General features: G+C 58.3%; 1 protein-coding gene across 1 annotated transcript in view; it reads left to right on the top strand.

Moving 5' to 3' along the window:
* Positions 1 to 3,650: 3,650 nt before the first annotated feature.
* Positions 3,651 to 26,410, top strand: part of NFIX (nuclear factor I X) — a 93,557-nt gene continuing 70,797 nt past the window's right edge. Inside the window, exon 1 of the mRNA XM_036302699.1 lies at positions 3,651 to 3,810. Within this exon, the coding sequence (XP_036158592.1) occupies positions 3,784 to 3,810 (27 nt within the window). The 5' untranslated portion in view covers positions 3,651 to 3,783. The remainder of the gene's footprint in view (positions 3,811 to 26,410) is intronic.

Raw genomic sequence — 26,410 nt, 5'->3', positions numbered from 1 at the left:
GGGAATGGGATATGGCTTTAAGCAGAGCCCAGGTTTGGGGCCAGATGCAGGATTGGGAGGGCGATGAAGGCAGCCCTCAGGGTCTGGCATGGCTGGTGGGCAGGGCTGAGAGGACAGGGAGGCAGGTGGGGCCAGGACTGGGCCCAAGGTGGGGGTCTTCGGAGCCCTGTGCCTGCTTAGTGGCTGTTAGCAGGGGGCCAAGGAAGGCTTGGGGTCTGCCCCTAAGCCCTTAACAACATTAAAGTCCCAGACACCCCAAACGCCTCCATTCCCCCCCCCCCCCCCCCGCCACTGTTTCCCATCAAGCCCCCAACAGGCCCACACTGCTCCAGTGACCCTTCACTCGGGCCCCATACCCATCCCACACCCATCTCTGCCCCTTCCCTTGGCCATCCAAGTTCCCCCTGGGGTCCCCAACCCCATTCTGGGCTCTCATATCCCCAGCACCTTCCCCCAGACATTCCAGCTTCTCCTGGGCCTCCTCAAAGGCTCCAGACCCTTTTATACCCAACCCCTGCCTTTCCCTGCTCCCTTCCCCTCCCCCCACTCCCTAACCTAGCCCCTACCCCCCGCCTCTTTCCTGAGACATCCAGATCCCCATCCCCCTTAATCCCCAAACCCCTCCCCTCAGCCCCTCAGTCTCCAGTCCCCGGCCTGCACCCTTCCCCTGCCTCCCATGTAGCCCTGCCCCTTCCCCTCGGTGCCCCCCTCAATCCGCCTGTGCCCCCTCCCCCTTGCTCTCCTCCCGCAGGGAGCGCAGGGAGCGCGGCAGCAGCGGTGGCCCTGAAACTTTAAACGGTGTTAAAAGTTTCTGTTTACTAGAAGCCCTTGAATTTTTAAGGACGTATCAATTCCCTCCGCCAAGGCCTTGCATCAGTGGCGCAGGACAGGAGGCTGTGTTGGACCACGGGATCCAGGAAAGAGCTCCTCGAGCACGGAATGACGGACACGCACATACCCAGACCCCCCCCCCCCCAGGCACACAGAGACCCCTTCCTGTCATACAAGCACACGCACACCAATTCAGGCTGTACAGACGGGCTCCCTGACAAAGACAGAGCCCCTCTCCCTGACACACACGAACCCGTGCCCACACAGATCCTCATCACTGCCCCAGACCCACAGGGATCACCCCACAGACAGAAACACTTCTAGTGACCCACAGACACGTCTGCAACACAGTCCCTGAACGCAGACAGATCCACTGCGACCCTCGCACACTTACTTGCCCCCTCGGCCACATACACTCTAGGACACACAGAGAGACCCACACATACACAGGTTTGCCACACACACGGACACCTTCTGACAGAAAGACCCCCAGAGCTGACACACACGGCGCTCAGCTTGAAACACACATGCTCACCGGGCGCCCCCATCACCAGGACTTCCTGTCAAACCCAGACCCCGGCTACACTTGACTCTCACTAGAATGTCAGCCTCCCAGGGCCAGGTCTTTTGTCTTGGTCCTCACTCTGTCCCCAGTGCCTGGCACAGGGCCTGACAGATGCTCACCCTCTCTGACTCACAGACATCTCCCAGGCACACAGCCAGACCCACATCACCACCACACAACACCGGGCCACACAAAGGGACTCCTGAATGTCCACTGACCAGCGTCTCTTCCCCCCAGAGGACACCCAGACCCACCCAGACACCTGAGGACGCTGCGGCCACCCTGCCTCAATGGTCTCGTGTGAGCAGGAGCACTCCCCCTCGGGGATATTTTTACACTCACACACCTGCACCCCCACACACCTGGGCACCAACACCCCTCCGACAGACAATGCATAGCTGAGCATTGCTACAGCTTCTTGGCCCAGGAGGGCAAGAAGGTGCTGGCTGCACCTGGCAGCAGGAGGGAGCTTTGTCCCGGCAGGAGCTGCCTGGGGGCTGTGGCACCACCTCCCCGCCCACCACGGGGGTCACCCAAGGGCTCCCCATGCACCCACACCAGGGCCCCCAGCACCATCTCACCCCAGGTCATTTCTGCGTTGGAAATGGGGGGTCAGGGGCCTACCTGAGGGACTACAGCCTCACCAGGGAGGGTGTGCACATGGACTTGAGGCCTTCATGCCTTTTTCTATCCCTGGAGGTTGGGCTGTGCAGCCTCTGCTAGACCTGTGTATGTCCATGATCAGAGCCAAGGATGAGTGAGTATATGTGCTTGCTGTGTGTGGGAGGGGCCTGGGTGCATGTGTGTGGCACCTGTGTGCATGACTTGGTGATACCATGAGGGGGATTACTAGTTGACTGAGTATCAAAACTGTTGTTCCGCCAAAACCGGTTTGGCTCAGTGGATAGAGCGTCGGCCTGCGGACTGAAGGGTCCCAGGTTCGATTCCGGTCAAGGGCATGTACCTGGGTTGCGGGCACGTCCCCAGTGGGAGATGTGCAGGAGGCAGCTGATCGATGCTTCTCTCTCATCGATGTTTCTAACTTTCTATCTCTCTCCCTTCCTCTCTGTGAAAAATCAATAAAATATATTTATTAAAAAAAAAAACAACAAAAAAAAACTGTTGTTCCATGTGCCCGAGGCCCAGGGCATAGCTGGGCTCCAGGTGTGTGGTGTGTGTGTGTGTTGCTGTGGCTGCCAGTGTCACTTTGTATCTCGGTGCTCTCCTGGTGTTGTTTGGATGTATGTCCAGGTAGCTGATGGTGTGTGTTTGTGTGAGGTGTGTTCGTGCGTCTCCCTTTTATCAGTGTCATTCTGTGCACCTGGGTGTGTCCTCTGTGTCACAACTACCAAGATATTTTGGTGCGGCTTTGCGTTTGTGTTGTGTCCATGTGTAGGAGTTGACTGCCTGGAGCATGTCAAGGTGTGGTTGTGTGATCATGCCTGTGTCTGTGTGTCAGCGTGAATCTGTACATGTCAGCAGGCCCTGCTGTGTGTATGTCTTATTGTGTATCTGTGTGAGGCCCATGTTGGTGTGTATCTGTCTGTATCTCAGTGTCTAAACATGGTTCCTTGTTGGAATGCGTGGGTGCCCGTATCATCCTGTGATGGGGGTCCTGTGTGCATATCAGCGTATGGATCATGGATTGGTTTTCTGACCTGGTGTGTGTGTGTGTGTGTGTGTGTGTGTGTGCAGGTGTGGAATGTGTGCCCGGGTATGTGCCCACGCTGTGTGTGCTTTGTTGTCCGAACGTGAAACGTGTGGCAATATGTTCTGTACGTGACATGTGTGGAGGGGTCCGAGCCCCGCTGTGTACCAGCGTGTGTCTGCGTTGGAACGCGGGCCAGCACGTGTCGGGGTGGCCGTGACGGTGTGCGCCCCCGCGCGTGTGCATGCGTGCATGTGTGCGCTTGTGCGTGTGTGTGTGTGTGTGTGTGTGTGTGTGTGTGTGTGAGCGCCTGCCGCCGCTCCCGCCCGCCTGCCCCTCCCCGCGCCCCTCCTCCCGCCCGCCCGCCAGCTCCCTCTCCCCGGAGTGCGCCGCTTCCAAACTTTGTCTAAACTTTCACTTTCACAGCGCGGCGGCGGCGGCAGCGGCGGCGGCGGCGGCAGCGGGCGAGGGCGACCGGCCGAGCGGCGGCGGCATGGAGTAGACGCGCGGCAGCGGCAGCGGCGGCGGCGGCGGCGGACGCGAGAGGCAGCGGCAAACGCGGCGGCGGCCCCGGAGCCGGCGGGGCCGAGCCTGCGAGCGGCGAGCGCGGGGCCGCGGGCCGGGCGGGCGCCGCGCGGCGGAGGCCGGAGGAGCCGAGTCGGAGCCCGAGCGCGGCCGCCGCCGGCCGGGCCTCCCCTCGCCGCGGCCAGCCGCCGCGCTCTCGCCCGGGCGCTCAGCTATGTACTCCCCGTACTGCCTCACCCAGGTACCGGCCGCCGCCCCGCGCGACCGGGGAGGGAAGCGGGCGCAGGAGGCTGCCCCGCGGCGCAGGCGGGGCGAGCGGGCGGAGGGGGCGCGCGGCAGCCGGGGGAGTGAGCCCGCGGGCGGCGGAGGGGTGCAAGTCGTGCTTTGGGGAATCCGGGAACGCGTGCTGGCGCCCCCGTGCGCCGACGACCCTGGCCCCTGGCAGACCCCGACGGGGGTCTCCCGGGGTGGCCGGCTGCGTGCGTGGCGCTGCCCGGAGCGGGAGTGCGAGTGAGTGTGTGTGTGTGTGTGCGTGCGCGCGCGCTCGGCTGGGGTGCGGTGGGCAACGGGACTCCCGCCGATCTGTGGGCCACGGTGGCTGCACCCGCCCGGCATGGCCTCTGGCAGTGTTTGCGGGGGTGAGAGAGTGGCAGAGGGTGACCCCGAGGGCGCAGAGCCGGGACCCGGTCCGGTGTTGCTCCCAGGGGCGGGCGCAGCGTTTCCCGAGGGTGGCAGCGGCCGGCGTGCGTGGCAGCGGCCCCTGTGTGCGGCCGGGGTGCCCAGGGCGGGCCGGGCGGCCCGGGCGTCTCCCCAAAGTCTTTGTTCAGGCCTCACATGGGAGCGGGGCTAAGAAAATGGCGGGGCTCCCAAATTTCGGAGGGGCAGAGGAGGGAAGAGGAGGGGAGGGAGGGATGGGCCTGCTGCCAGCCTGGGCCGCGCCTCTCCGCCGACCCTGGACGACGCCGCTGCGGGCCCCCCTCCAAACTTTCCTCGGCGCAAACTTTCCGGTCCCCGCTTCCCGGGCTGCCGCGCGCCGGACCGGGCGGGCCGGGGGAATACCGTCCCGCCACCCAGAGGCGGGAGGGCGGGAGGCAGCCGTGGACGCCCCGACAGTGCTGCGACCACGCGTCGGGCCAACCCGGAGCAAAACAGCGCCGACCTTGGCGCGCTGCAGACCGCGTCCCGCCTCCAGCGAAGTTCCCTGAGCAGCGCTTGGCGGAGGCAAAGGCTCCTGGGTGCCTGCCCTGCCGCCCCTCCCCAGGCTCGCAGAGGGCACGGGAGCTGACCAGAGTCCCGCAGCGGCCTTGGCCGCGCTGCCTGCAGGGCCAGGCCTAGGCTGGCCACACAGGCTCTGCAGCCGGGACGCCTGGGGTCTGCCCAGCGGTGACTCTCAGCGGGACCTGCGTCTGTGGGGAATCTCTAGGCCAGGCCTGGAGTCCCCAGTGTTCCCTCTGCCAGTCTGAGCCTTGTCAGCCATGTGCCAAGTGTGCCCACAGCTGGGAGCGGGAGTCCACGTGAATATGGCCGCTAGTGGGCCTGGCGTGTTGCAAGGGGCAAGAGGGTATGTCTGGGATGAGTGTCAGCCATGGCCACCCCACTCTTGTATCTACAGATGCAAGTGTGTGTGTGTGTGTGTGTGTGTGTGTGTGTGTGTGAGAGAGAGAGAGAGAGAGAGAGAGAGAGAGAGAGAGAGAGGCTGACTCAGTTGATCTCAGTCTGTGTGTGGCTCCAGTGGGCTGGCCGTTGGCAGGCCTGTGTGGCATGGATGTGTGTGGGGGCCCAGGGAGCAGGTTTTCCTGTACAGGTGTGAGTATGTATTCGTGAGGTGCATGTTTACACATGTGTATCACAGTGTGAGTGCAGGTGTGAGCAGGCACTCTGACCACTGTAGCAACTTGGGGACCCCCTACATCTGTGCCTCTGACTGGCCAGTCACCCCATCTTGGGCTTCCACACGACGTTCCTGTCCACCTAGCTGGGTTTGAGCCGTGGCTGCCTTTGGGGCTATGCTTGGGAGGCCTGCTTGGCTGGTGTGTAGGGCCTGGTGGGACCAAGACGCCACACGGGAGCAGCTTCTTGCCCACCTGCTGCCAGCCCAGCTTCCTGGCCTGCCCCTGAGGCCTGGGTGAGAGTTTAGGCCCTCAGATGTCACAGTGCCCTGGGAAAGAAAATGCCAGCCGGTCCACTGTGCCAAGACTAGGAAGGGGCTGGGGCAGCCCCCAGGCGCGGGGGGATGGCTAGGGCTTCACTCTGTGACCCTCCAGAAGGGAGCGAGGACTCGGCTCCGCCACAGGCCCAGGCTGCGAGTGTGCCGGGGTGGCTGGGCGGGCGGCTGCAGTCTGCGGGTCAGCAGTCTGTCCTTCCTGAGAGCGACATCTCTTGGATCCAGAGTCTGTTTTTACAAAATTTTCTGCTTTCATAGTTTGCTCTGATAGCCCCCCCTGATCCTCTCTCTCTCATCCTCTCTCTCTTTGTCTCTGTCCCCGTCTCTATCCTGTATCTTTGACTGTCCCTGTCTCTCCCTGTCTGTCTCTGAATCTGCTCCCCCCTCCTCCACACATCTCGGACTCTCTGTCTCTCTCTGGCCTCCATCTCTCCCTCTCTCTCTCTCTCTCCCTTTTCTTTTTTCAAACCAGAATTGGCTTCGATTTTAAAGTCAATAAATGATTGAGCAGGAACGAGCTTGGAGCAGCGGGGCCCTGGCGGGGGGAAGGCACTGTGGGCGAGGGGGAAGGGGGTGGAAATCTCCTTCTGGAAAAAGCATCGAAATCCAGGGCGGCTGGGCGGGGCGCTTGCTGGAGCTGCTGGAGCCCACTACAGCTGCAGACCCGAGTCCTCAGTGGAGGGGCCAGATGGACGGGACTCCCCCTCCAGATACACAGACGTACACCAGAATGTAGACACACACACACACTGCCGCCGCCACCAAGCTGGCGGTATGCATGACCTGCTCACGTTGATGTCCAGACACAGGGCCATTGGTAACTCTATGGACACAGGAGACGGGGACCTGCGTTCCCTCCCCACCCAACGCGCGTAAACACACACACACGCGCACACACACATCCTTTAAAATGAGACGTGTGTATCGATATCGGCTCACGGACACACGACAATACTTCCCAGCCACACTCGGATACAAACCGACGCGGGTATGTTTTCACCCCCACGCTTGCTCACACAGACTCAAGGACGGACGGACGGACGGATAGAGGGACGCTTTTCCACAATGCTGTTGGCTCACCCAGGTGTGTACACAGATAGGCACATGCTCTCAGACATGCACGCTTGCCGACATTCCGTGCCACATGGCCACACGAGCAATGGGGTGCTTTTGTACCCTGATTTCCGTGAAGCCATGCACAGCCATTCCAGGGGACGGGGGTGGGAGGGGGTCTCGCTCAGCTCTTTCCCTGGGTCACTGTGGCCACCTCTCTGTCCCTATGAAGCTGTGGCTCCCCGTGCCGAACCCACGTGGAGCCTCCTTTATATGCACATTTTTCTCTCGGCAGTGGCCCTGCCTGCTTAATGCCCACAGCTGGGGTGGGAGGTGTGTGCAGCACGAACTGGGATGGGGTAGGCTGCTCTTGGACTTGGGTTGGGCTCCATGAGATGTTTTGAGGCTGGGCCGAGCTCGGAGCTGAGGGCTCTGCTGGAGGAACGTAGCGGGTAGGGTGCTTCCCTCTCCCTGGGAGCTGGAGCCGGGGGTCCTGGCCCAGCTAGGAATGTCTTGTGTAGACTCCAGGGTTCCCAGATGGAAGACGGAGCCGAGGGTGAGAGCTGGGCTGTACCGTAAGAGCACAGGGTTTGAGCTCTAGCTCTGTATCTTCTAATGCTGTGACCTGAAGCACAGGATTTTCCTGGTCTATAAACTGGGCAATAATAGTGCCTGCATTTCAGGCTGTGATTAGGCTCAGACACATAGCAGAGGCTCAAGGGACAGGATGACTTGTGGTCATTTGTTTACCAAGCAGAGGGCCGCAGGGGTCCAAGGCAGGGGTGGTGGGGAGCAGGGGGCAGGAGAGAAGAGACAGGGCCGCTGGAGACCGGATGCCTTTCTTGGGGGGGCTCTGGTTGCCTTCGCCCTTTCCCTAATCTTGACCCTCGTCATCACCAGGTCCACTTTGCGTCCGGTTTCTTGGGCCTTGGGCCGGAGTGTGCAGGAGTGTGTATGCACACAGATATGAATGGGGCAAAGGGCGAAGAGCCCGGAGCTGAGGGTGGGTCCTGATGGTGGCTTCAGGGGCACCTTTATAGCTCCAGGGTCCTCTCTGCATTTGCACCTGGGCCTCGTCATCTGGGTGCACCATGAGTTCAGGACGCACGTGTGGGACCCTGTGTGAGCGCTTGTCAGGGTCCGGTGGGTATCCTGGGTGTGTGCAGGGTGGGTGTGCAGCCGTGGCTGTGGCAAAATCCCCCTGGTGCTCAGTGTCTGACCACTGGCCTTCCCTGGGAGCCCAGCCTTTTATCTGCTTGGTCCCTGCCCGCTGCTCTGGAAGCACGAAGAACTTGGGGTCTTGCGTTTTCCTCCAGCTGGACCAAGAGAGGAGAGGAGTCTGGGATGTCTGTGCCTCCCTCCAGCTCAGCGCTGAGGACAGGGCTCCAGCTGGGTGGGCGTAGAGGGAGGCCTTCACTTTCCCGCTCCCAAAGCTCTGAACGTGGAGACTGTGAGTGGCTACCTGCTTCTCCCAGATCTGAGCGTGTTCATCGGCATCTTGGGCCTCAGAGCCCCCATTTTCTCGTGGACAGCCATGTGGCCGCGTGTGTCTGTGCAGGTCCCCTTTTCAAGTGTCTCCGTGTCTCTGAGTGTCCATTGCTGGGTGCTGCCTGTCTGAGGGTCACCCCAAGCTCCATCTCCATGTATTTAGGTGACGGGGTGTGTGTCACTGTGTGTGTCGGGTGGCTGAGGTGGTCTTTGTGTTCCAGTACCACTGTGGTGTGTCCCTGTAGAACTCTTATCCACTGGGTGTCTGACCACCCCAGGAAGGGCTGTATCCGTGTGCTTTACCACGCATGTCGACCTGTCTGTGTCGATCTGTAGGGCATACGTGTCATTGCTGTGCCTATGAGTCTTGCCCCCATGGTACTGTGCATGCTGGGCTTTGTCCCTGTGACCATCGATGTGTGTCGCACCACACGAGTTCCTCTCACTGGCCTCCCTCCGCCTCTCATCATAGTGTGAAATGCCCACTCTGGCGGTCAGGCTGGCGGCTGGGAGCATGCCGGCCTTTCCATTGCTTCCCATGAGGTTGGGCAGCCGTGGTGGCCCTGCTGTGGGCCCTGCCCGTGCCCCTGGCCTGTCATGGACAGAAGCCCGTTGTGTGGTGAGGTGCGGGTATGTGTTTGGGCCGCCCACAGGCCTCCCTCTGTCTGCCCAGTGTGCATTGATCTTGGCTTCTGCCTGTGTCTGTCCTGGCCTGGCCAGTTGGGGTGTTGGGCTGTCTCTGTGGGCCTGAGCCCGTCACCCCCAGAGCCGGGTCTGCCCTGGGTCCCACACCCGGGGCTGTCCTTCCACGGCTCCGAGAGCATGGATTTGGAAACTGAGGCCCCCTCTTTCTCTCCCCCCGTCTCTCTTTCCTCCCTCTCTTCTCCCCTCCTCCCGCTCCCTCTCTCCCTCTCTCCTGCCAAACGCGTCTTGGCTCTGTCTGAATATCTCTCCTCCTCGATTTTTGGCTCCAGCTCTGGGCGCGTTCACTAAAAGAAGAAGGACTAGCTCCCCCTCTCCCTGCCCCCCCTGCTGCCTCCCCCTTTCTGAAGAGCCCCTCTGAGAGCGGGAATGGCCATGTGCTGGGGCCTGGGCCCCCCCGAGTGGGCTTGGCCAAGGGGGCATAAGCCTGGTGGGCGAGGGGGCCGGCGGGGGGGAACTGGTCCTGGCAGCCTGAGGGTGCAGCAGCCAGGGTGACTGTGCTGCCGGTGACTGGGCAGGCGGGTGGGTGGGTGGGGAGGGGTCGGGGGCACGGAGCTGGGGTGTCTGGCTTCTGGTGGGGCTGGCAGGCCTCTGTGAGGCGCAGCTGTGCCCAGAACTCCGAGCTGCGTTTGCCACCACTACCAATGTGGCTGCGCCAGCCGGGGAGGGGGAGGCGGGTGGCGGGCACTGCGGCGCTCCGTAGCCAATCAGAAGCCAGGGTTGCACTGGGGAGCTCTCCCCCCACTGGGCTTCACCCTGAAGGGAGCCAGGGTGGTGGCCAGCAGTGGGCAGGGGGCAGTGCCACCACCACTACTGAGGACCCTGCTCCCTTGGCTGACAGTTTGGTGCCAGCCTTCCTGGCACGGATCAGGCAAAGGGCGGGGGTCTGTCCCCACCTGAATCGGAGGGAGCCAAGCCAGAGGCAGGGACAGCACACCCCACCTCCTTGGCTTCAGGAGGCAGCAGGAGCTGGGGGTAGGGGCCAAATCATCCAAGATGGTCTGTCCAAATACGGGCTTCAGTCAGATCACCTCGGGGCTTTATTTCAGGTCCATCTCACACCAAGTCGCACCCTCTCCCTGGCACACGCCGGCACAAAGAGCCACGCTGTCACACACAGGCACAGCACACCCTCGCACAGCACCCCTCCCTCAGTCAGGCACACACAGGTGTCCCCACACAAAGATGCTTGTTTTCACACACGGACACCTCGACACACCCGCCACACCTGAACACATCGGCTCAGGAACACCCTTGTGGGGGGAGACCCGCAGGCACACATGGTTATACAATAACGCGCCGCGAGACACACAGTACAGACACACCGCTACTGCCAAACACACAGGAGTGCACAGACCCAAAGACACTCAGTGGGAAGCACACGGCATGAGCGTGCAGTCATGCTGTCGGACCCCCAGACACGCACACAGGAGCGCCCACCCACCCCCACGACCATGAGACACACAGGAGCCCACGCACGCATGCACGCAGCAATGCACGGAGACACTCGGTGAGACACACACACACTTGGCGGTGTCTGGAAACACTTCTGGTCGTCACACTTGGAGGGGGTATGCCCACTGGCACCTGGTGGGTGGAGGCCAGGGATGCTGCCCAACACCCTACAGTGCACAGGGTGCCCCAGCACAGAGAATGGTCCCCAAATGTCGTCAGCGCCAACGTGGAGAAGGTCAGCCCTAATATATTGTCAGACAGATAGTAACACACACACACACACACACACACACACACACACACACACACGCAGGAGGCCAGCTGACACAGTGTCTCACACAGTCTTGCTCTCCAGGTCCAGGCACACATGGTGTGGCACGTACACAGTCCTGCGTTGCCCCAGCACACAGGGACAAGGGTCACACCCACACACACAGTCACACCTGGGTCACACCTGGTCTTGCTTGGAAATGGTGCCTGAGAGATGAGACCCGCCCTCCTCATCCCGCCCCTCTGCCTGCTGGCCCCCTGGCTGTCTCTGAGCAGCAGATTCAACCATCCCGATCTCTTCCGATGGAATTTGAAGCTCTGAATCCCTGCGCTAGTGTGTCGAAGCCTGGGAGGCCACGTGCCACCCCTGCTCAGGACACGCCGAGCCTTCTGGGCTCAGCAGTGGGGCCAGAGGTAGGCCCAGTGGCCGAGGGCCCCACTCGTACTGTCCTGCTTCTGGCATCCGTCAGAACAGGCTGGGGTGGAGGCGAGGCTAACTCCTGACACTCGTCCTCCTCAGGACTGTCTCACTCGTCCTCTGGCCTCTGACTCCTTATTTCTGACTCGGGAGAAAGAGCAAAGAAAGACCGTGGGCAGAATCACACTGGGAGGAAGCCTTTTGCAGGATAACAATGAAATGAGTGTTTCTCCTAAAAATCAGAGTGATGGCTAAAGTGTGCTGTGTGGCCCCCTGGGCTGAGAGCCTTCCCAGCGTGGCTCCCCGAGTCCCTCCACGTGAAGCAGGTGTGGCAGGGTTAGCTGTGCCCGCGTGTGTGTGTGTGTGTGTGTGTGTGTGCGTGTGTGTGTGTGACAGCAGGGCAGGGTTTCTCACTTCAGCACTGTTGACATTTGGGACGTTTGCACATTATTTTGAGCGTGGGGCCTCTGAGCCAGCTTCCCGGGTCTGAAGCCTGGCTTTGCTGTTCACTAGCTGTGTGACCTTGGGCAAGTCACTCAGCCTCTCTGGGCCTCAGTTTCTTCTCACAGGGTTGTGGTAAGGATTAGAGAAGTTGGTTTACAGAACGTGTTTTAAAACAATGTGTGTCGTAAAGGAAGTGCTTGATCTTGTAGATGAAAAACAACTCAGAAAAGAGCATCCAGTGTCAGGGACAAGGGCTAGGAGGTGGTGGAGCCAGGCCCCTTCTCTGATCACCGTCATCCTAATTCCTACTGATGGGAAAGAATGGCAACTTATTCTCCGACCTTTCCCAAATTTCAGCGTGATCCTGCATGTCCCCATTCCCCCGTTTGAAACTGGGCCCCGCTGTCAGCCCTTGAACCTGAACCCTCCTTACCACTCCGACCTTCAGATCTTCTTCCGTCCAGGGCTCAGAATGAGAGTGGAAGGTTGTCCACCTCCTTTTCACCCCCACTGGCTAGACTTGCCCTCACCCCCAGGGGGGCCCAACACCCTCTCCCACACCTTGCTGGGCACCCAGCCGGAGCTTGTGTGCTGGGGGTGCAGGCGGGGGCCTGTGCATTCCTTTGGCAAATATTTACCGAGCACCTCCTGGGTGCCAGGCTCCGTTCTGGGCCCCGGGGGCTCGGTAGGGAGCAGCATCGGCCAAGGTGCCAGCTCTGCTGGGAGGGCAGACAATGGACCCGGGCAGTGAGTGAGTGTCCAGTACTGGAGAGGGCGACGTATGGGGAGAGGAGAGCAGCCAGGACCTGCTGATGTGCCCGGCAGCTGCGTTTTCAGCAGAGGTGGTCTGTGAGGCTGACTTTCAGCTCAGCATTGTCTGCCACAGAGGGAGAAGTGCAGGCCCCTTTCCCCCTCACAGGGGCAGTCTGGAGGTAAAGGGTCTGTGGCTCAGCACAGTCCTGCCACCGCCTTCCCAGAACACATGTTTTTGCTGCAGCCTGAGGTCTCCCATTATCCGTACTGTGGATAAAACCTACGCTGCCCGCCCAGGACTTGGGGACAAGATGGCCGGCGCCCCTCCTGTGCAGAAACCGGGGCTCGATGGGCACTGGGCATTCTCAACCCTGCCACTCTGCGCTTGGGGGTGGGGTGGGGCAGCTGGCGGCCCAGAGTGGCACTTCCACCTGGGCCCCTTGATTTAGCTTCCCCGGGGCGGGCCGGTTTATTTTTACCAAAGCCCGTCACCCTGGCAGTGCCAGGCAGCGCCATCTTTGTAGGGTCTTGGGGAGCTGCCCACGGCTTGGGGAGACCTGGCTTTGTCTGCCGGACCCCCGGTTCTCGCTGGGCCCCCCTCTCTCTCCACCCTCAAAGCCCCAGGCATAAGGGCTCTGGACGGGGGCTGGTGGGGTCGACATTGTGGGCTGGCAACCACCATGCCCAGGCTGGTGGCATTTGGTTTGGCGCCCTGCCTGCCCGCCACCCCCCACCCCATGCCCGGGCAGAGCCGAGCGGCTGCTGCTGCCAGTCTCCATTTCGAAGCTTGGGGTGGGGGTGGGGAAGCGCTGGGTGCCTCCTGGCCCTTGTCTGTCCTGTGCCACCTGGGGCTTGTCCCCCAGGCCTGCTCCCTGGAAGGGCCCGGGCTGCTGCTTTTTTCGATGCCCTTTTGTAGCCTGGAGCTTGGTGACGACGCCTGCCTGGCTCCCATCTTCCTGCCGGCTTCCTCCCTCCCTCTCCTTCTTCCCTGTAATGGCTCACCATTTTGGCATCTCCTCCCCTGCCCGCTCCCAGAGGCGCCAATTTCACTTTCAAACCTTCCACCATCGCCATTGCTGGCTCTCCAGCCTTCTCTCCTGCCTGGGAGCGAGAGGCGGGGGGCCAGGCACAGGGCACCAAGGGCTTCTGGGTGCTTATGTGTGTGTTTAGGGGACACATGCTCCAGGCTAGCTCGTGCCGCCTGCCTAGAGGGTGGCAGAGTGGGGCTGCAAGAAAGGGTGGCAGAGAAGATGTGGACCCTCCCATTTCTGACAGGCTCGTGTCAGCCTCTGGGCCACCAGGAGACCAGGGTGGACATTTCTGCCCCAGCCCAGAGCCTGGGCTTCCCAAGGGCGGCTACATCTGTGGGATGCCCCGTCCCCTCTCCCCCAAGTTCCCTCCAAGGCCTCCAGATTCCCGCTCTCCTCCCTAGAGCTAAGGTGGGAAACCAAGCTCCACATTGGGCACTTGTGCCCCCAGAGGGCCAAGGGACTTTGGAGGAACCGGTTTATTGCCCGCACCCCCCCCCCCCCCAGCCCGCTGCCCGCGCCTCTCTCGGCACTAAACAAAGTTTGCTAAGTAACTTCAAATGTTATTTGAGGACGGCCTGGCCTCAGCCCAAGACGGCCCTGTGGAAACTTGCTTTTCGCTGCCGAGGCTGCAAGTATCAAAGACACACTTTCGAGGGGGGGGGTGTGTGCTTTGACGCTTCTCCCCCCTCAGTGGCAGGGGCTGGCCCCGAATGGGCACACAGACACACAGAGGCTGCCCCGACAGAGGGACACACACAGGCACACGACAGCTGTGGACCACAGCGCACACCCTAACACATACAACACACATATTGACACACCAAGGGGAGGGCGGGGCCCGCAGGGGGCTGCCCCCGGCCCGTGGGCCTTGGGACTCTTCCAGCTGGTGAGGTTTCTCAGAGCCTGGAGACCAATATTCTTAGGTCTCCCGGGCATGTGTGGGTCCTCAGAAGGGTCCCCTCCCTCTTCGAGTCTGTTTCTCCAGTTGTAGAAGGAAGTAAGTGGTGGGCCTGAGTGGTGTGCAAAGTGGAATCCCACACTGATTAGGGCCGCGATTTTCAACCTTTTTTCATCTCATGCCACAGAAACGACAGCACACCCAAAAATATGTTTTTTGCCGATCTGACAAAAAAAAAAAAAAAAAAAAAGGGTACGATTTTGATTCATTCACACCGGATCGCTGTTGTGTTGGCGGTTGTCATTTTTTACATGACAGTCTAGTGCGGTGGTTCTCAACCTTCCTAACGCCGCGACCCTTTAATACAGTTCCTCATGTGGTGGTGACCCCCGATTTCATTGTTACAAATTGAGCATAATTAAAGCATAGTGATTAATCACAAAAACAGTATGTAATTATATATGTGTTTTCCGATGGTCTTAGGCGACCCCTGTGAAAGGGTCGTTTGACCCCCAAAGGGGTCGCGACCCACAGGTTGAGAACCGCTGAATGGAGGTCAGTGCCCCTGACCTCACAGCCAGGCATTGCCTGTTGTGCAAACCCTGCGGCACACCAGTGTGTGTGGCACACCAGCTGAAAACTGCTGGGTTAGGAGAATGCCTGCTTCTTCCCATCCCTCTGCCAGGGCTGACTTGAGGAGTGAGCCCCTGAAGTTGCACAGGGTCTGAGCACGGGGCCTGGAAGAGCATGGCTGCCAGTCCTGACCTCACAAGCTGATGTGCATCTACCTGACTGGAGGCCCTGGCCCTGATCAGCTCTGGGTTCTCCAGAGAACCAGGGGAATGTCTTTTCTCACCTTCTCTCTCAATTTCTCTCCCAGCGTTTCTTGCTTTCCCCAGATCCCTCCTTTTCCTGGTCTCACTAGCCCTGCCCAGGCCTGAGGCTCAGGGAAAAGCGTGGGGAACAGGCTCCGGGTGTGTGTCCCTCACCAAAGCCGCCAGGCCTGGGGCCCATGATGCCCCGAGGTTACTGATGACCCTCCTGGCATCCCACAAACCCAGGCACCAGAGCTGACGCAGCAGGTGTAGGTGAGGCTCTTATCATAGGGTCCCTCTGACCTGTCACCACCCGAGGTTTGCAAGCAGATGGGGTCCTGATGAACACGATGGAAAGGCCAAGGCCCCAGGGGCACTGGACTACCCCCCAGTCCCCAAGAACCTCCCTGTCTCACTGTCAGCCAGACCCTCACCCAGGTCGGTGTGTGGGGGGACCCCGGCCCAGCCCCACATACCCCCTCATCTCCACTCACAGTCGGTACTCGCAACACCCCACCACCCGCAGTCTGTCATACAGTGACAGCCTGTCACAGGCACTGCTGCACACCGGCACAATCTGTCGTCCACGCACAGTCTCACACACAACCTGTCACACACGCACACACACACACAGCGGCACAGTCGCACACACAGCCAGCCTCGCACGATCACACCAAGCGTCACAGCTTGTCACAGCCATAGACTCCTCACAATAAAAATAACAGCTACCAACTCCAGAGCAATTATGCCAGGGCAGCGGGCGGGCGCACGAGACCTCCTGGAACCACCCTATGTGAGGCAGGTATGAGCAATCTGCTTTACAGAGGAGGGAGCGGAGGTCTCAGGGTCAAGTGCCAGGGTCATGGGGCGAGTAGTGGGGTGGCAGGAACTACTTAGCCAGGCCCCCAGGGGCAAGCAAGACTCAAACCGGTCATCTTGCTTTTCAACTCCCTCCCATCCACCTGAGGCTCCCTCTCCTGGCCCTCCCCATGGGCGTTCCCCTCCCATTCCCCAGATGGGAAGACTGAGGTTCTAAGCAGCCCAGCCAAGAAATGGGGGGAGGGGCCCCAAGGCGGAGGAAATCTGAGCCATGCCCTCCACCCCAAATACTACTTGGCTCCTGGCAGCCCACAGTGAGTGTGTGTTGGAGCCCATTGGCTGGGGCCAGGGTCCCAGAAGGCAGAGAAGTTCTGGATCTTCAAAAGCTCTGTACCACGGAGGTATAGGGTCTGAGTAGGCAGAGTGGCAGCCACGGGCTCCCAGGCAAGTCTTTAGTCCCAAGCCTGAGCCTCTGGTGCCCTGCACCCCTACTCCCTACGGCCCTCCGCATTCCAGGGTGCTTCCTCCTCCTGTGTTGTCTGCCTTCCCTCACTTTTTCCTTCTTTGTTCCTCCCCCGCCTGCCTGCTCCTGCTCCTCGGGGCTTCCCCCAGTAGAGCTGCCAGGGCCAAAACCAACAGGGCTCCAACGATATCCTCCCCAACCATATCCTCCCCGAGGCCCCGGCAGGCCCTGGCCCCTGACCGGCGGCTCAGGGGCTAGAATCAGGGGTGGGCAAACTTTTTGACTCGAGGGCCACAGTGGGTTCTTAAACTGGACCGGAGGGCCGGAACAAAAGCATGGATGGAGTGTTTGTGTGAACTAATATAAATTCAAAGTAAACATCATTACATAAAAGGGTACGGTCTTTTTTTTTTTTTTTAGTTTTATTCATTTCAAATGGGCCGGATCCGGCCCGCGGGCCGTAGTTTGCCCACGGCTGGGCTAGATCCAGGCTCGGCCCAGCGACTATGGTGGCTCCTGTGCACGTGGCCGCCTCTAGGACACTTGCAAGCATATGCGCACAGCTCTGCGTGGCGGCCTCCACGGGCACCTGGGGGCATGCGTGCCCATGTCTGACACTCCAGCGGGCCCTCCTTCTGGCATGGGCACATACACAAGCACACTCTGTACAGCGGCACCGACAGGGGTCTTGAGCATGCCCTTGGCCAGTGCCCCAGACAGGGACCCCAGGAACCGCCAGCTCATATGCACACCCAGGCCTGACAGCCCAATGGGACTGCTGGGGAGCACACAGCCCATGAAGACTCCCTCACCCCACGTCAGATGGGGTCCCAAACACACAGGAGGCCACTCTGTCCCCCATGCCATGTTCAGGATACAGGCACTGCCCTGCCCTAGGCCCTCATGGGGGTCCCAGGCTCAGGTGGGTTGGTCGGATGCCCACACACGTGGCTCCAGGCCCACGTGAGTCTGTACCTCCCCAGCCTGCGCATGCATGTGTTTCACGTGAGTCGCACACCTGCCAGGCCGCCCTGGGCACCTGGCTCCAAAGCCACATCGGGTTATCGGGGAGGAGACTGGGATGGGGAGGACTGGTCCCACCCCTGTTGCTCCTGGAGCGCCAGTCTTCCCAAATGCCCCTGGGTGCAGGTGAGCCGTCCCAGTCCGAGAGCTGCCTGGTAGCGCCCCTGCATGTGCTATATTTATACTGGAAATTTGTACCTTAATGTGTATATATATATATATTTATATGTAAGAAACCCCCCCCCCCTTCCCGCTTCTCATCTGTACTTGGATTTTTACCACCCCTACTCGGCTTTCTCCCAAACCTGCAGAACCCATTTCCCCAGGCTGAGCCTTGGGGCCAGGCGGGAGCAGCTTTTCCCCTCCTGACTGTGCGGCTCCAAGTCCTTAGGCCAGGGACCCGCTCCGGAAAGGCTGAGCCGCACTGCTGCATCCCGCAGCCCTCCCCGAAACACAATCGCGGGGGTGGGTGCTGGCGGCCAGACCCGATTTTTGGTGTGTGTTTGCTGTTGCTTAAATTAATGCTGAGTGACGGCCTCCATTCCTCTCCACAAAGAGACCATTTCATGCCCTCCCTTCTAGGGTGCAACTCCCATTTGCCCCCTGAGTCCAGCTTGGTGGCTCAGGCTCCCAGCTCTCCTGGCCTCTCCTCAGGGGCGCCCAGGGCGTGGAGGCCGGGTCCCTGTGCACACATGGACCTCAGGAGCGAGCGTGGGTGGGTTTTGAAGGGGTGTGAGATATCGTAAAATAGAAACACATTGCTGAGCAGAGGTGGTGGGGGGAGGTGGGGTGTCCCAGGATCCCCTAGACGGCCCCACTGCCCAACCAGAGCGCTTTGATGCCCCAACCTGGCTGAAGAAAGTTACATGGTCCTCCCGCACCTCCCTTCTCAGCCCCTTTCATGGCCCCAAGCTTTTCCAGTCCACGCTGTGTGCCTGTGCAAACCCCAGCAGAGATGTACCGCCCATGCCCTGTATGTGAGCCCCCCTGCGTGTGTTCACCGACAGGTGCCCACTGCCTATGGGCTCCTTGGACCTCAGGCTGTGTGTGTGTGTGTGTGTGTGCGCGCGTGTACATGGCATTTCCCAGACCCCCTGCAATTGACTCATGCCTGGAGGGGGGATACGCGTGGGTGGGGTCGTGGGGAAACCTCTCCTGGGCTCAGGCTGTGGGAGGGCTGTGTGCTTCCCACCCAGCAGAACATGGTGCTGTCAGTCGCGGTCACTTGCACTGTGTACCACAGGGTGGGAGGGGACAGCACCGTCTCTAGGGTGTGGGCAGCTGGGCTCTGGGGCCCTAGAGTGCCATCGGCCACCAGTGGGCTCTGCGTAGGTTCGGGAGCGTGTGCACAAGAAGAGGAGAAAAGGTGGGAAGTGGCGCCTGGAGGCCGCTCCTTTGGGAAGTGCGTGTGGTCGGGGTTGGTTCGCTCTAGCCGATGCTCCAGGCCTTGATCCAGGAATGAGGACCACAGAAAACAGTCGCTCTGTAGACTGGGGGACTCCCGCACTGTTCAGGCGCCGCTCTTGCCCACAGTACCGGGTCCTCACACCTTACAGCAACCCCAACACTGACTCCAGTAGGCCTTGCGGGCTGGCTTGGTTGGATGGTGGGGTGTTAGCCTTTTGCCACATCAAAGGCTGCCGCCAGGAAGGGCTCAAGTGGAGGTGCGTTTTTGGGGTCTCTAAGGCGGGTTCAGTCTCCAGTCGCTTCAGTCGCCAGCCCTGCGCGGGCGCCTTTGCCTCAGTTTCACTCCGCCTGTGCTCACCCTGATATCCGACGGGATCCTGCAGGAGAGGGCTTTGGAAATGAAATGGATGTTGGTGAATCCTGTTGTTCTGTGGCTGTTTTAAGTGCCCCAGAACCTGAGGGCAGCTTGGGGGTTTCAGTCTGGCGAGCGGCCCTCCTCCACGCGGCACTGCGCACATCTCCGCCTCCAGATCGCGGGCCTAGAAGGAGCCTCTCTCCATTTATCCCCAAGCAGCCTCGTTTTGGGGAATAAGGGCGGGGAAATTTACCACGGGAGATTTTTGTTTGTTTTGAGGGTTGGCTGGGTTTGGGGGCGTTTGGCCTCCATGGAGCACGGGGAAGAAATGTGACTAAGTGGCAGAAAATGCGCTTTCCCTTTCCCTCTCCTCTGCCTTCAGGCCGCAGGGGTTGCGCCGCTTCCAAGAAACTTAAAAAAAATAATAATAATTTCCCCCAGATCCCCTCTGGTCAACACGGTCTTCCCTCTCAGGGCGGACTTCTTTCCGAGGCACTAAGGCCTCCCCACCCATTGCCACCAGCCATTTTGCTGCAATTCCTGGGCAGGCCCGGGAGCGGGTGGGAAAGTGGGAAAAGATCGTGTGTTCGCTCTGTGGGCCTGACTTAACCTGTGGGAGGAGGAGGCTACGGACCCGCTGATGTCCCCCCCGCCCAGCTCCAACAGCCCCCGGACTTGCAGAGAAAGCCTCCGGGGCCGTCCAGCCAGCGCCCCGGGAAGCCGGTGATAAACCGATGGCTCATCACCCCAATTACTTAAATTCCAGTTGGTGGTTTTAGGTCCTCTACCTTTTCCACGTACGGATGACTCACCCAGCTCCAGTCCAGTGGGGGGAGGTGACCCCCCAGCGCAGGCTCTCACCCTGGACCCAGAGGCAGCCCAGCCCGCCCAGCAGCAACTCCCCTGACCCCACGGAACTCCCAGACCACACTTAGTTCCTCTCCCCCTTTTATGTAGGGTCATCTTTCCCCTCTTCTTTAAAACAATATGTTAAAGGAGTTTTGTTATTTTACAAAAAGGCGTGAGACAGAGGCTGAATGATGGAAACAGGCTGTTAAAAAAAAAAAAAAGGAAAAAAAGGAAAGAAAAGAAAGGAAAATGCGTGCCCGTGGCACTCCGTGGAGCTGGTGAGCGTTCCCTGCCTCTCTCCCGAGCTCTTTTGCTGGTTCCCCGGTGGAGCCAGGCGTGGGGCACCTGAGATCTCTGCCGCCAAACAGGCACTGGAGGATCGCAAGGATTATTATGATTTTAATAAAATTGTGTCTCATTCAGGCGCGCGTTTTTGCACTGCCTCTCCTCAGAGCCCGGGTTTGTCACGGCAAATCTATAATCAGAGAAAAATACCAGCTTTGTTGAGGGTTAGAATATAACATTGGTTAATGTGTGTGGTTTCTTTTTTTTAAAATAATGTTAAGCATTGGAATAATTAAAGAGTGAGAAATCACTTGTCTTTCCTCTCCCTTCGGCATTGTCTTATTTAAGAGCGGGAAGCGTGCTTTTAGGCAGAACTGGTTCGTTTCCATGCGAGCTTTTTTCTCACCAGCCTTTCCCTCCGCTCCGGTCTGATTCGCAAATCCCCAAACTGGCACAAGCCAGGAAACTTGCAGCAGCAGCGGTGGCGGCGGCGGAGGCAGCGGCGGGCGGCCCGTTCTCCTCTGGAGTTGGAGCCTCGCTTTCTTTTTTTACCCTCTTTCAGAGACAACCCTCTCCGCTTCCCTCCCCGCCTCTGGGCCCTGACCCACTGCCTAGTTTGCGCTAGAGCGATTTAAAAAAGAAAGAAAGGAAGAAAGGAGTCGGGCTCTGGTACCCCCGTGCCAGCCGAGGGCACGTTTCCCAGGCAGTGGGCTGCTGGGAGAGTCAAGCCGGTGTATGTGTGGGGGAGTCTCCACGCCCATTCTACACCTCCCCCCCACCATAGGATCAGGTAATCAAGTGTTTCTAAAGATCAGAGAGCTCAGATCCCATGTCATGTTTTTTTTTTTTAATGTATTTTTATTGATTTCAGAGAGGAAGGGAGAGGGAGATAGAAACATCAATGATGAGAGAGAATCATTGCCCCTGCACGCCCCACACGGGGATCGAGCCCGAAATCCGGGCATGTGTCCTGACTGGGAATCAAACTGTGACCTCCTGGGTCATATAGGTTGATACTCAACCACTGAGCCCACCATATTTTTAATTAAGCGGCACCGTTTTTCCTTCCAGCCCCATATGATAGAGGTAAAGAAAACGCGGTCCTCAAGAGCCCTCCTTGGCTGGGGAGAGAGCTGCGCTTGGGATGGGCCTGGCAGTGCCCATCCCACCGCCCCAGGACAGTGCCACCACCCACAGGGTCTAGATTTGGAGCAAGAGAGCAGGCTGCAGGGCCTTCCGTGGGCACGTGGGCACGTGGGCACAGCCGGCCTGGGGGGATGTGGAAAATAGAGGAAGGAACTCTTTGTCAGGGTTGCATGGGTTTGCTCCAGGCTGGCGGGAGGCTAAAAGGCTGCCCTAGGCTTTCCCCCAGGTGTGGGGCTGCCATGGTGCTTGGGGGGAGACGTGGCTGCACAATGGGAGAGGGGAAAGGGGTAAGAGATGGGGGTGAGGGCTGGTGCCCACTGCACCAGCGGCCGTGCACTGCCTTGGCCTTGCGGAGGGAGTTATTTATTTGGTTCAGGTGTTTTTAATTAAGTGTGTTTCTCTTTTTTCCTTGTTATTCGGTGTTTGGACTTTTTAGGGATCCTTTGCATTTGTCTTTTTACATAAGCAACCCCCACCCCCAGAGGTATTGTGGGAGGTATTTTGCCTTTAAATGCTTTCTCTTTCCTGCTTTTTTTTTTTAAGAAACTTAATTTTAAAATTATAAAGTAAATTTAGTGCCAGTGAAAGTGAGGGGGGGGGGAGCCAGCTGGGGCTGGAGCCAGGGAAGGGGGAGGAAGATGCCACAGGGCTGGGCCTCCCTCCCTCCCTCCCTCCCTCCCTCCCGGCAGCCCCAGCCCAGGACTCCCTCGCTCCCTAGGTCCCCCTCTCACCACTGCCACCCCTTCCTCTCCGTGCACTCCATGCACGGCTTTTATGGACTGGGCTGAGGGCAGCCTTCCCTGACTGCAGAGCCCCTCTCCCCTTCCATCCAAGTGTATGCCCGTCCATACTGGGGTTTTTCTGCTTGGTGGTCCCTGTTTGTCCCCCCACCCCACACACACACACAGACACACACAACCTGCAAATCAGCTAACCCTGCTGCTTCGTTGGTTCTCCTGTTGATGGGGTCCGAGTTGGGCAGGCACAGAGGGGCCTGGAAACCCCTCTGCAGCGGTGAGAAGGCCGGGGCGTCTTTTCATTACCCCTCCCTGTGATCCTATGAGTGCACGGTGCTCTCTGACACGTGCACGGGCCTAGGTGCTCAAATTTGAAACTACTGGTGTGGGCAGGGGCTGTGTCTAAGGCATACATGCTGTGAGAACTCCACGGCTTAAAAACGCAAGGCCCACTCGGCGTGCTGAACATGCTTTAGTTTTGAACCTGGGTGGGGTGACACAGGTGTGTTCACTTTGTGGAAATGTCTTGTGCGGCCGACGTAGACCGGTGCACTCTTCCTTATATGGGCCACACTTCAGTGAAAGAGTTTATTTTTGGAAAAAAAAAAAAAAAAGAGGGGGGGGAGGCCCAGCCTCAGTAGTAAAGGCTGTGCGTTAGAAAACAATAATAATAATTAAAATAAAGAATGTCCTCCAGGCCTCCCTGCTGAGGGATGGGTGGAAGGGCTTGTAAAAATTAGTGGGCTGATCATAAAGCTTCCAGACCCATCCACGTGTGCCGGTGCCGAGAGACTAGCTGCAGACCCAGGGCTAGCTGTAGGATTTGAACGTCTCAGAACCAAAGGATAAAAAGTGGTAAGGAGGGAATTTCTTGCCAATTACATTTTGGTGTCAACATCTGGAAAGCAAAATTGCAGCTGTTCTCCTGCCCCCCCCCCATTACCACCTCTTTTTTTCCGCACACTTAAATTTTTTGTATGCCTGCCATCCATACTTCAGTTTTCTGCGCTGTTAAAACATTTTCACGGCTCCGCTCAAATCGAGTTGTTGGGTTTGGACTTAAAAAATATATATGTATCTTCTAGTTGACCATCATTTTTGCAGCGATGCATTTGAACAGGCCTGCAAATCCATTGATGACCCCCTCCCTTTTCTTGGCCCCCACCTTGGCCTTCCCAGCACAGCGGGTCAGAAGCTGGGGGAGGACTCTGCTGCCGCCCTCGCCGCTGCTCCTCCGGCAGGTACTGACGGCTTCGCCCTCCCCGGCCCTTCTGCCTTGTTTTTGTTTTCCCTTCGCCCCCCAAAAATATTTGAACCAAAAAGCCTCTTTTTTTTTCCTCCACCCACAGCAAACTGAAAGGGCTAGTGAACCGTGATTCAACAGAGCGAGGGCGCCTCTTTTCTTCCTTAGCATTAATTAACTCAAGTTCGTTAGGACGTCGGGTCTGTCGCCCACAGTTTTCTCTTGTGTGTGCTGAATCGGGTCATAGAAGGAGACTTCCCGTGCAAACAGTTTGTGTTGGAGCTGGAGGACACAGAGGGGGAGAGAGGGTGAGAAAGAAAGGGAGCCGGGGAGCAGCGGATTGTGCGGAGAGGTAGGCACGGTCCGAGCGGGCGAGCGGGCGCCCGGGTGCCAGCCTCCGCAGGGGCCGGACACCAGGGGAATGAGGATTCTCCGGTTTCCCTGGCAATGAGCCTGATAATAAAATAGTTGTGGGAGCAATACATTTTGAGGGATTGAAAAAACGTCTTCCTTCCAACTTTTAAAATGGTACATTTTGGGGAGGCCATTTACCCAGCAAGAGCCCCTGGGCCCTGGAGCAGTAAAAGCCCCCGGCTGTTCCCATCCCGACCACCCAGCACTCTGCCTGGGGGGCTCTGGGCACTGCACGTTGCCGAAGCAACTGCAAGAAAGAGGCTCTCTCCGCCAAGGGCACTGGAGTGCAGACGGGCGATGGCAAGGGAGCTGAGAGAAACTCCTTTCTCACCCAGGCCTTCTCTCCGGTGGCCTGGCCGGAGGAATAGACCCAGCAAAGCAACTGGGGTGTCACAGCAGGTCCTGGCGGAGCTCTGGCAAGGGCCTGGAAAGGTTGCAGGAGGAGTTTCAGGGGTTCAGGACTGGGGGGTGGGGGGAAGGGGAACATCTTCCCTGGATCATCCATCCCTAAGCCTTTTCTGGGGTCTGCAGTTGGCAGCTGGGCCTCCTGGGAGTTTTCAACATTTTGCCTTTTGCTCTGACCTTCTTTCTTGCCCCACAGATATTAACACACTGCTGGGCACAGACCTCACCTTCGTGTGCTCATCTCCCCTTCCTGGGCCTTTGGTCAGGTTTTCAGGGTTTTTTTTTAGTTTTTTTTTTTTTTTTTTTTTTTAGAGAAACTTGTAAAGCTAGGCTGTGGGGTTCTTCCTTCTTCCCCAGTCTTTGGCCACCATGGACGGAGTCTTTCCAGGTTCAAGAGGTGGACGAGGCTCAGGCTGTCCACGGCCCTTGCCCCTCACAGCCCTTGTCTGTCATCTGTCCTGTGTGTTCTTAGCTCTGGGAGGACCCCATCCCCGTGTAGCCCCCACCCCCACCCCAGGAGAGGGCTCTGGCCTTCCCAGCTTTTACTTCTATTTGGTGACACAAGGAAGTTTCAAGCTAAATAATGAATTAAAGACTAGGGTTTTTGTTTCCTATTCCCTGTAGAGGATGAAAGTAAACAATTTCCAGTTGCACTAGAGAGAATAGACTGTCTCCCTCAGTCCCCCGTCCCTACCCTATTTCATTCGGTGCCAGGAGGGTGAGGGGAGATGTGCCTGGAGTAGGGTGGTGTTTAGAGCCAGAACGAGGCTGCCTGTTGGCCAGATCCCAGACCACCGCTCCCGGTTTGCAGTCAGGAGGAGAAAGGGAAGGGAAAAGGGGGGGACGGTTTTATAGGAGAGGAGTGTGCAGCCTGGTTCCGAGGCAGCCCCTGTCCTAGACCCAGCACTGGGGTGTGGGGCAAATCCATTCAGCCTGCGGCTGAGGACGCTGGAGAAGCCGTGCTGGGGCCGCCTTTCCTGAGCAGAGAAAAACAGGCCCAAGGCAGCCAAAAACCCGCTTTGTCCAAATTCTCGGAGCCTCCTCGCAATGTGCATTTCTGGTTTCCATGCCTGGCTTTTCCAGACTCTTGGATGATTTTGCTCTGGCTGAGGAGTCCCTTCCAGCCTGCCCCCCTCCCACCCCCCCAGAGAGGAGGCCCCACCCCCATCTAGGACAAGCAGCCGGGAGCCCCTTCCTTTTTCTGTCTTTTTCTCCATCTCTGTCTCCGAGTGGGTCTGGCCACTGCCTTCTTGCGCCCCTTCTGCCGTGGAACAAGATGGGAGATCTCAGAGATACAAAGTCAGAGTCTGCTTTTTTGGTTGGGGCCAAGGCCGAATTATAAAATGCCAGGAATTGGGCAAAACTAATCGGGGCTCTGTTGGTGGCCTTTTAAAATTTCCTGCGTCCCTTTTCACCCAGGCTGCCTATACGCGATATACGGCAGTAAAATGGATACTGAAATATCTGGTAATTTCTATGTAGGCTTTGTCAGTTATTTGCACTAACTGTGTGGAGTTATCCAAATTAGCATGGATATATATATATAATTAGCATGTGTCCAGGCTCTAAAAAAAATAAATCTAGGCCTTAAAGCAATCAGGATGTGGATAAATAGGATTTTTTTTTTAAAAGCTAAAGAGCCCTCTAAACAGAGGCCCTGCCTTTGAAGATATAATTTCTCGTGCTTCTAGAGGTCTCCCCCACCAGTGGCGGGGATGGGCCAGTTAAGAAGCCTATCTCAGACTGGGGAAATTATTTTGTTTCCTCCGAGACGTTTGAATCCTGTAGATGTGAGTGAGGTTCTGTATGTCTTTTTCTGTTTTCCCTTAAATAACCCACAAGGCCTCATTTGTTTTGTGGAGTTTTGGAAAACCACATGTTTCACTTTCTTGAGACAGAAGCAGTCATTTTTCTCAGCGAGGTTTTTCCCCTTCCCTTGTCCGGAGCCCTTGTCTTTTCTCCTTGCTCGTTTCCCCCTCCATCTTCGTGCTTCTCTCTCTCTGCAGTTTTGGGCCCAGCTTCTCCCTCTCTCTCTCTCCAGGCTTGGTTTCCTGGGCCTGCTCAGTCCTGTTCTTTCTGGGCCAGATTTCTCCTAGGGATGGCTGCAACCAGCATGGGGATTATTTTAGAAATGTTTTACTGAAACCGTTGCTGTTTTTTTTTAAATTAAATTCTATATACTGGACAATAACAAGAGAGGCCTT

Source organism: Myotis myotis, unplaced genomic scaffold, assembly GCF_014108235.1.
Source record: "Myotis myotis isolate mMyoMyo1 unplaced genomic scaffold, mMyoMyo1.p scaffold_m19_p_32, whole genome shotgun sequence".
Taxonomy (NCBI): Eukaryota; Metazoa; Chordata; class Mammalia; order Chiroptera; family Vespertilionidae; genus Myotis; species Myotis myotis.
The sequence above is the reverse complement of the archived record's forward strand: the minus strand, read 5'-3'. Positions and strand labels throughout refer to the sequence as shown.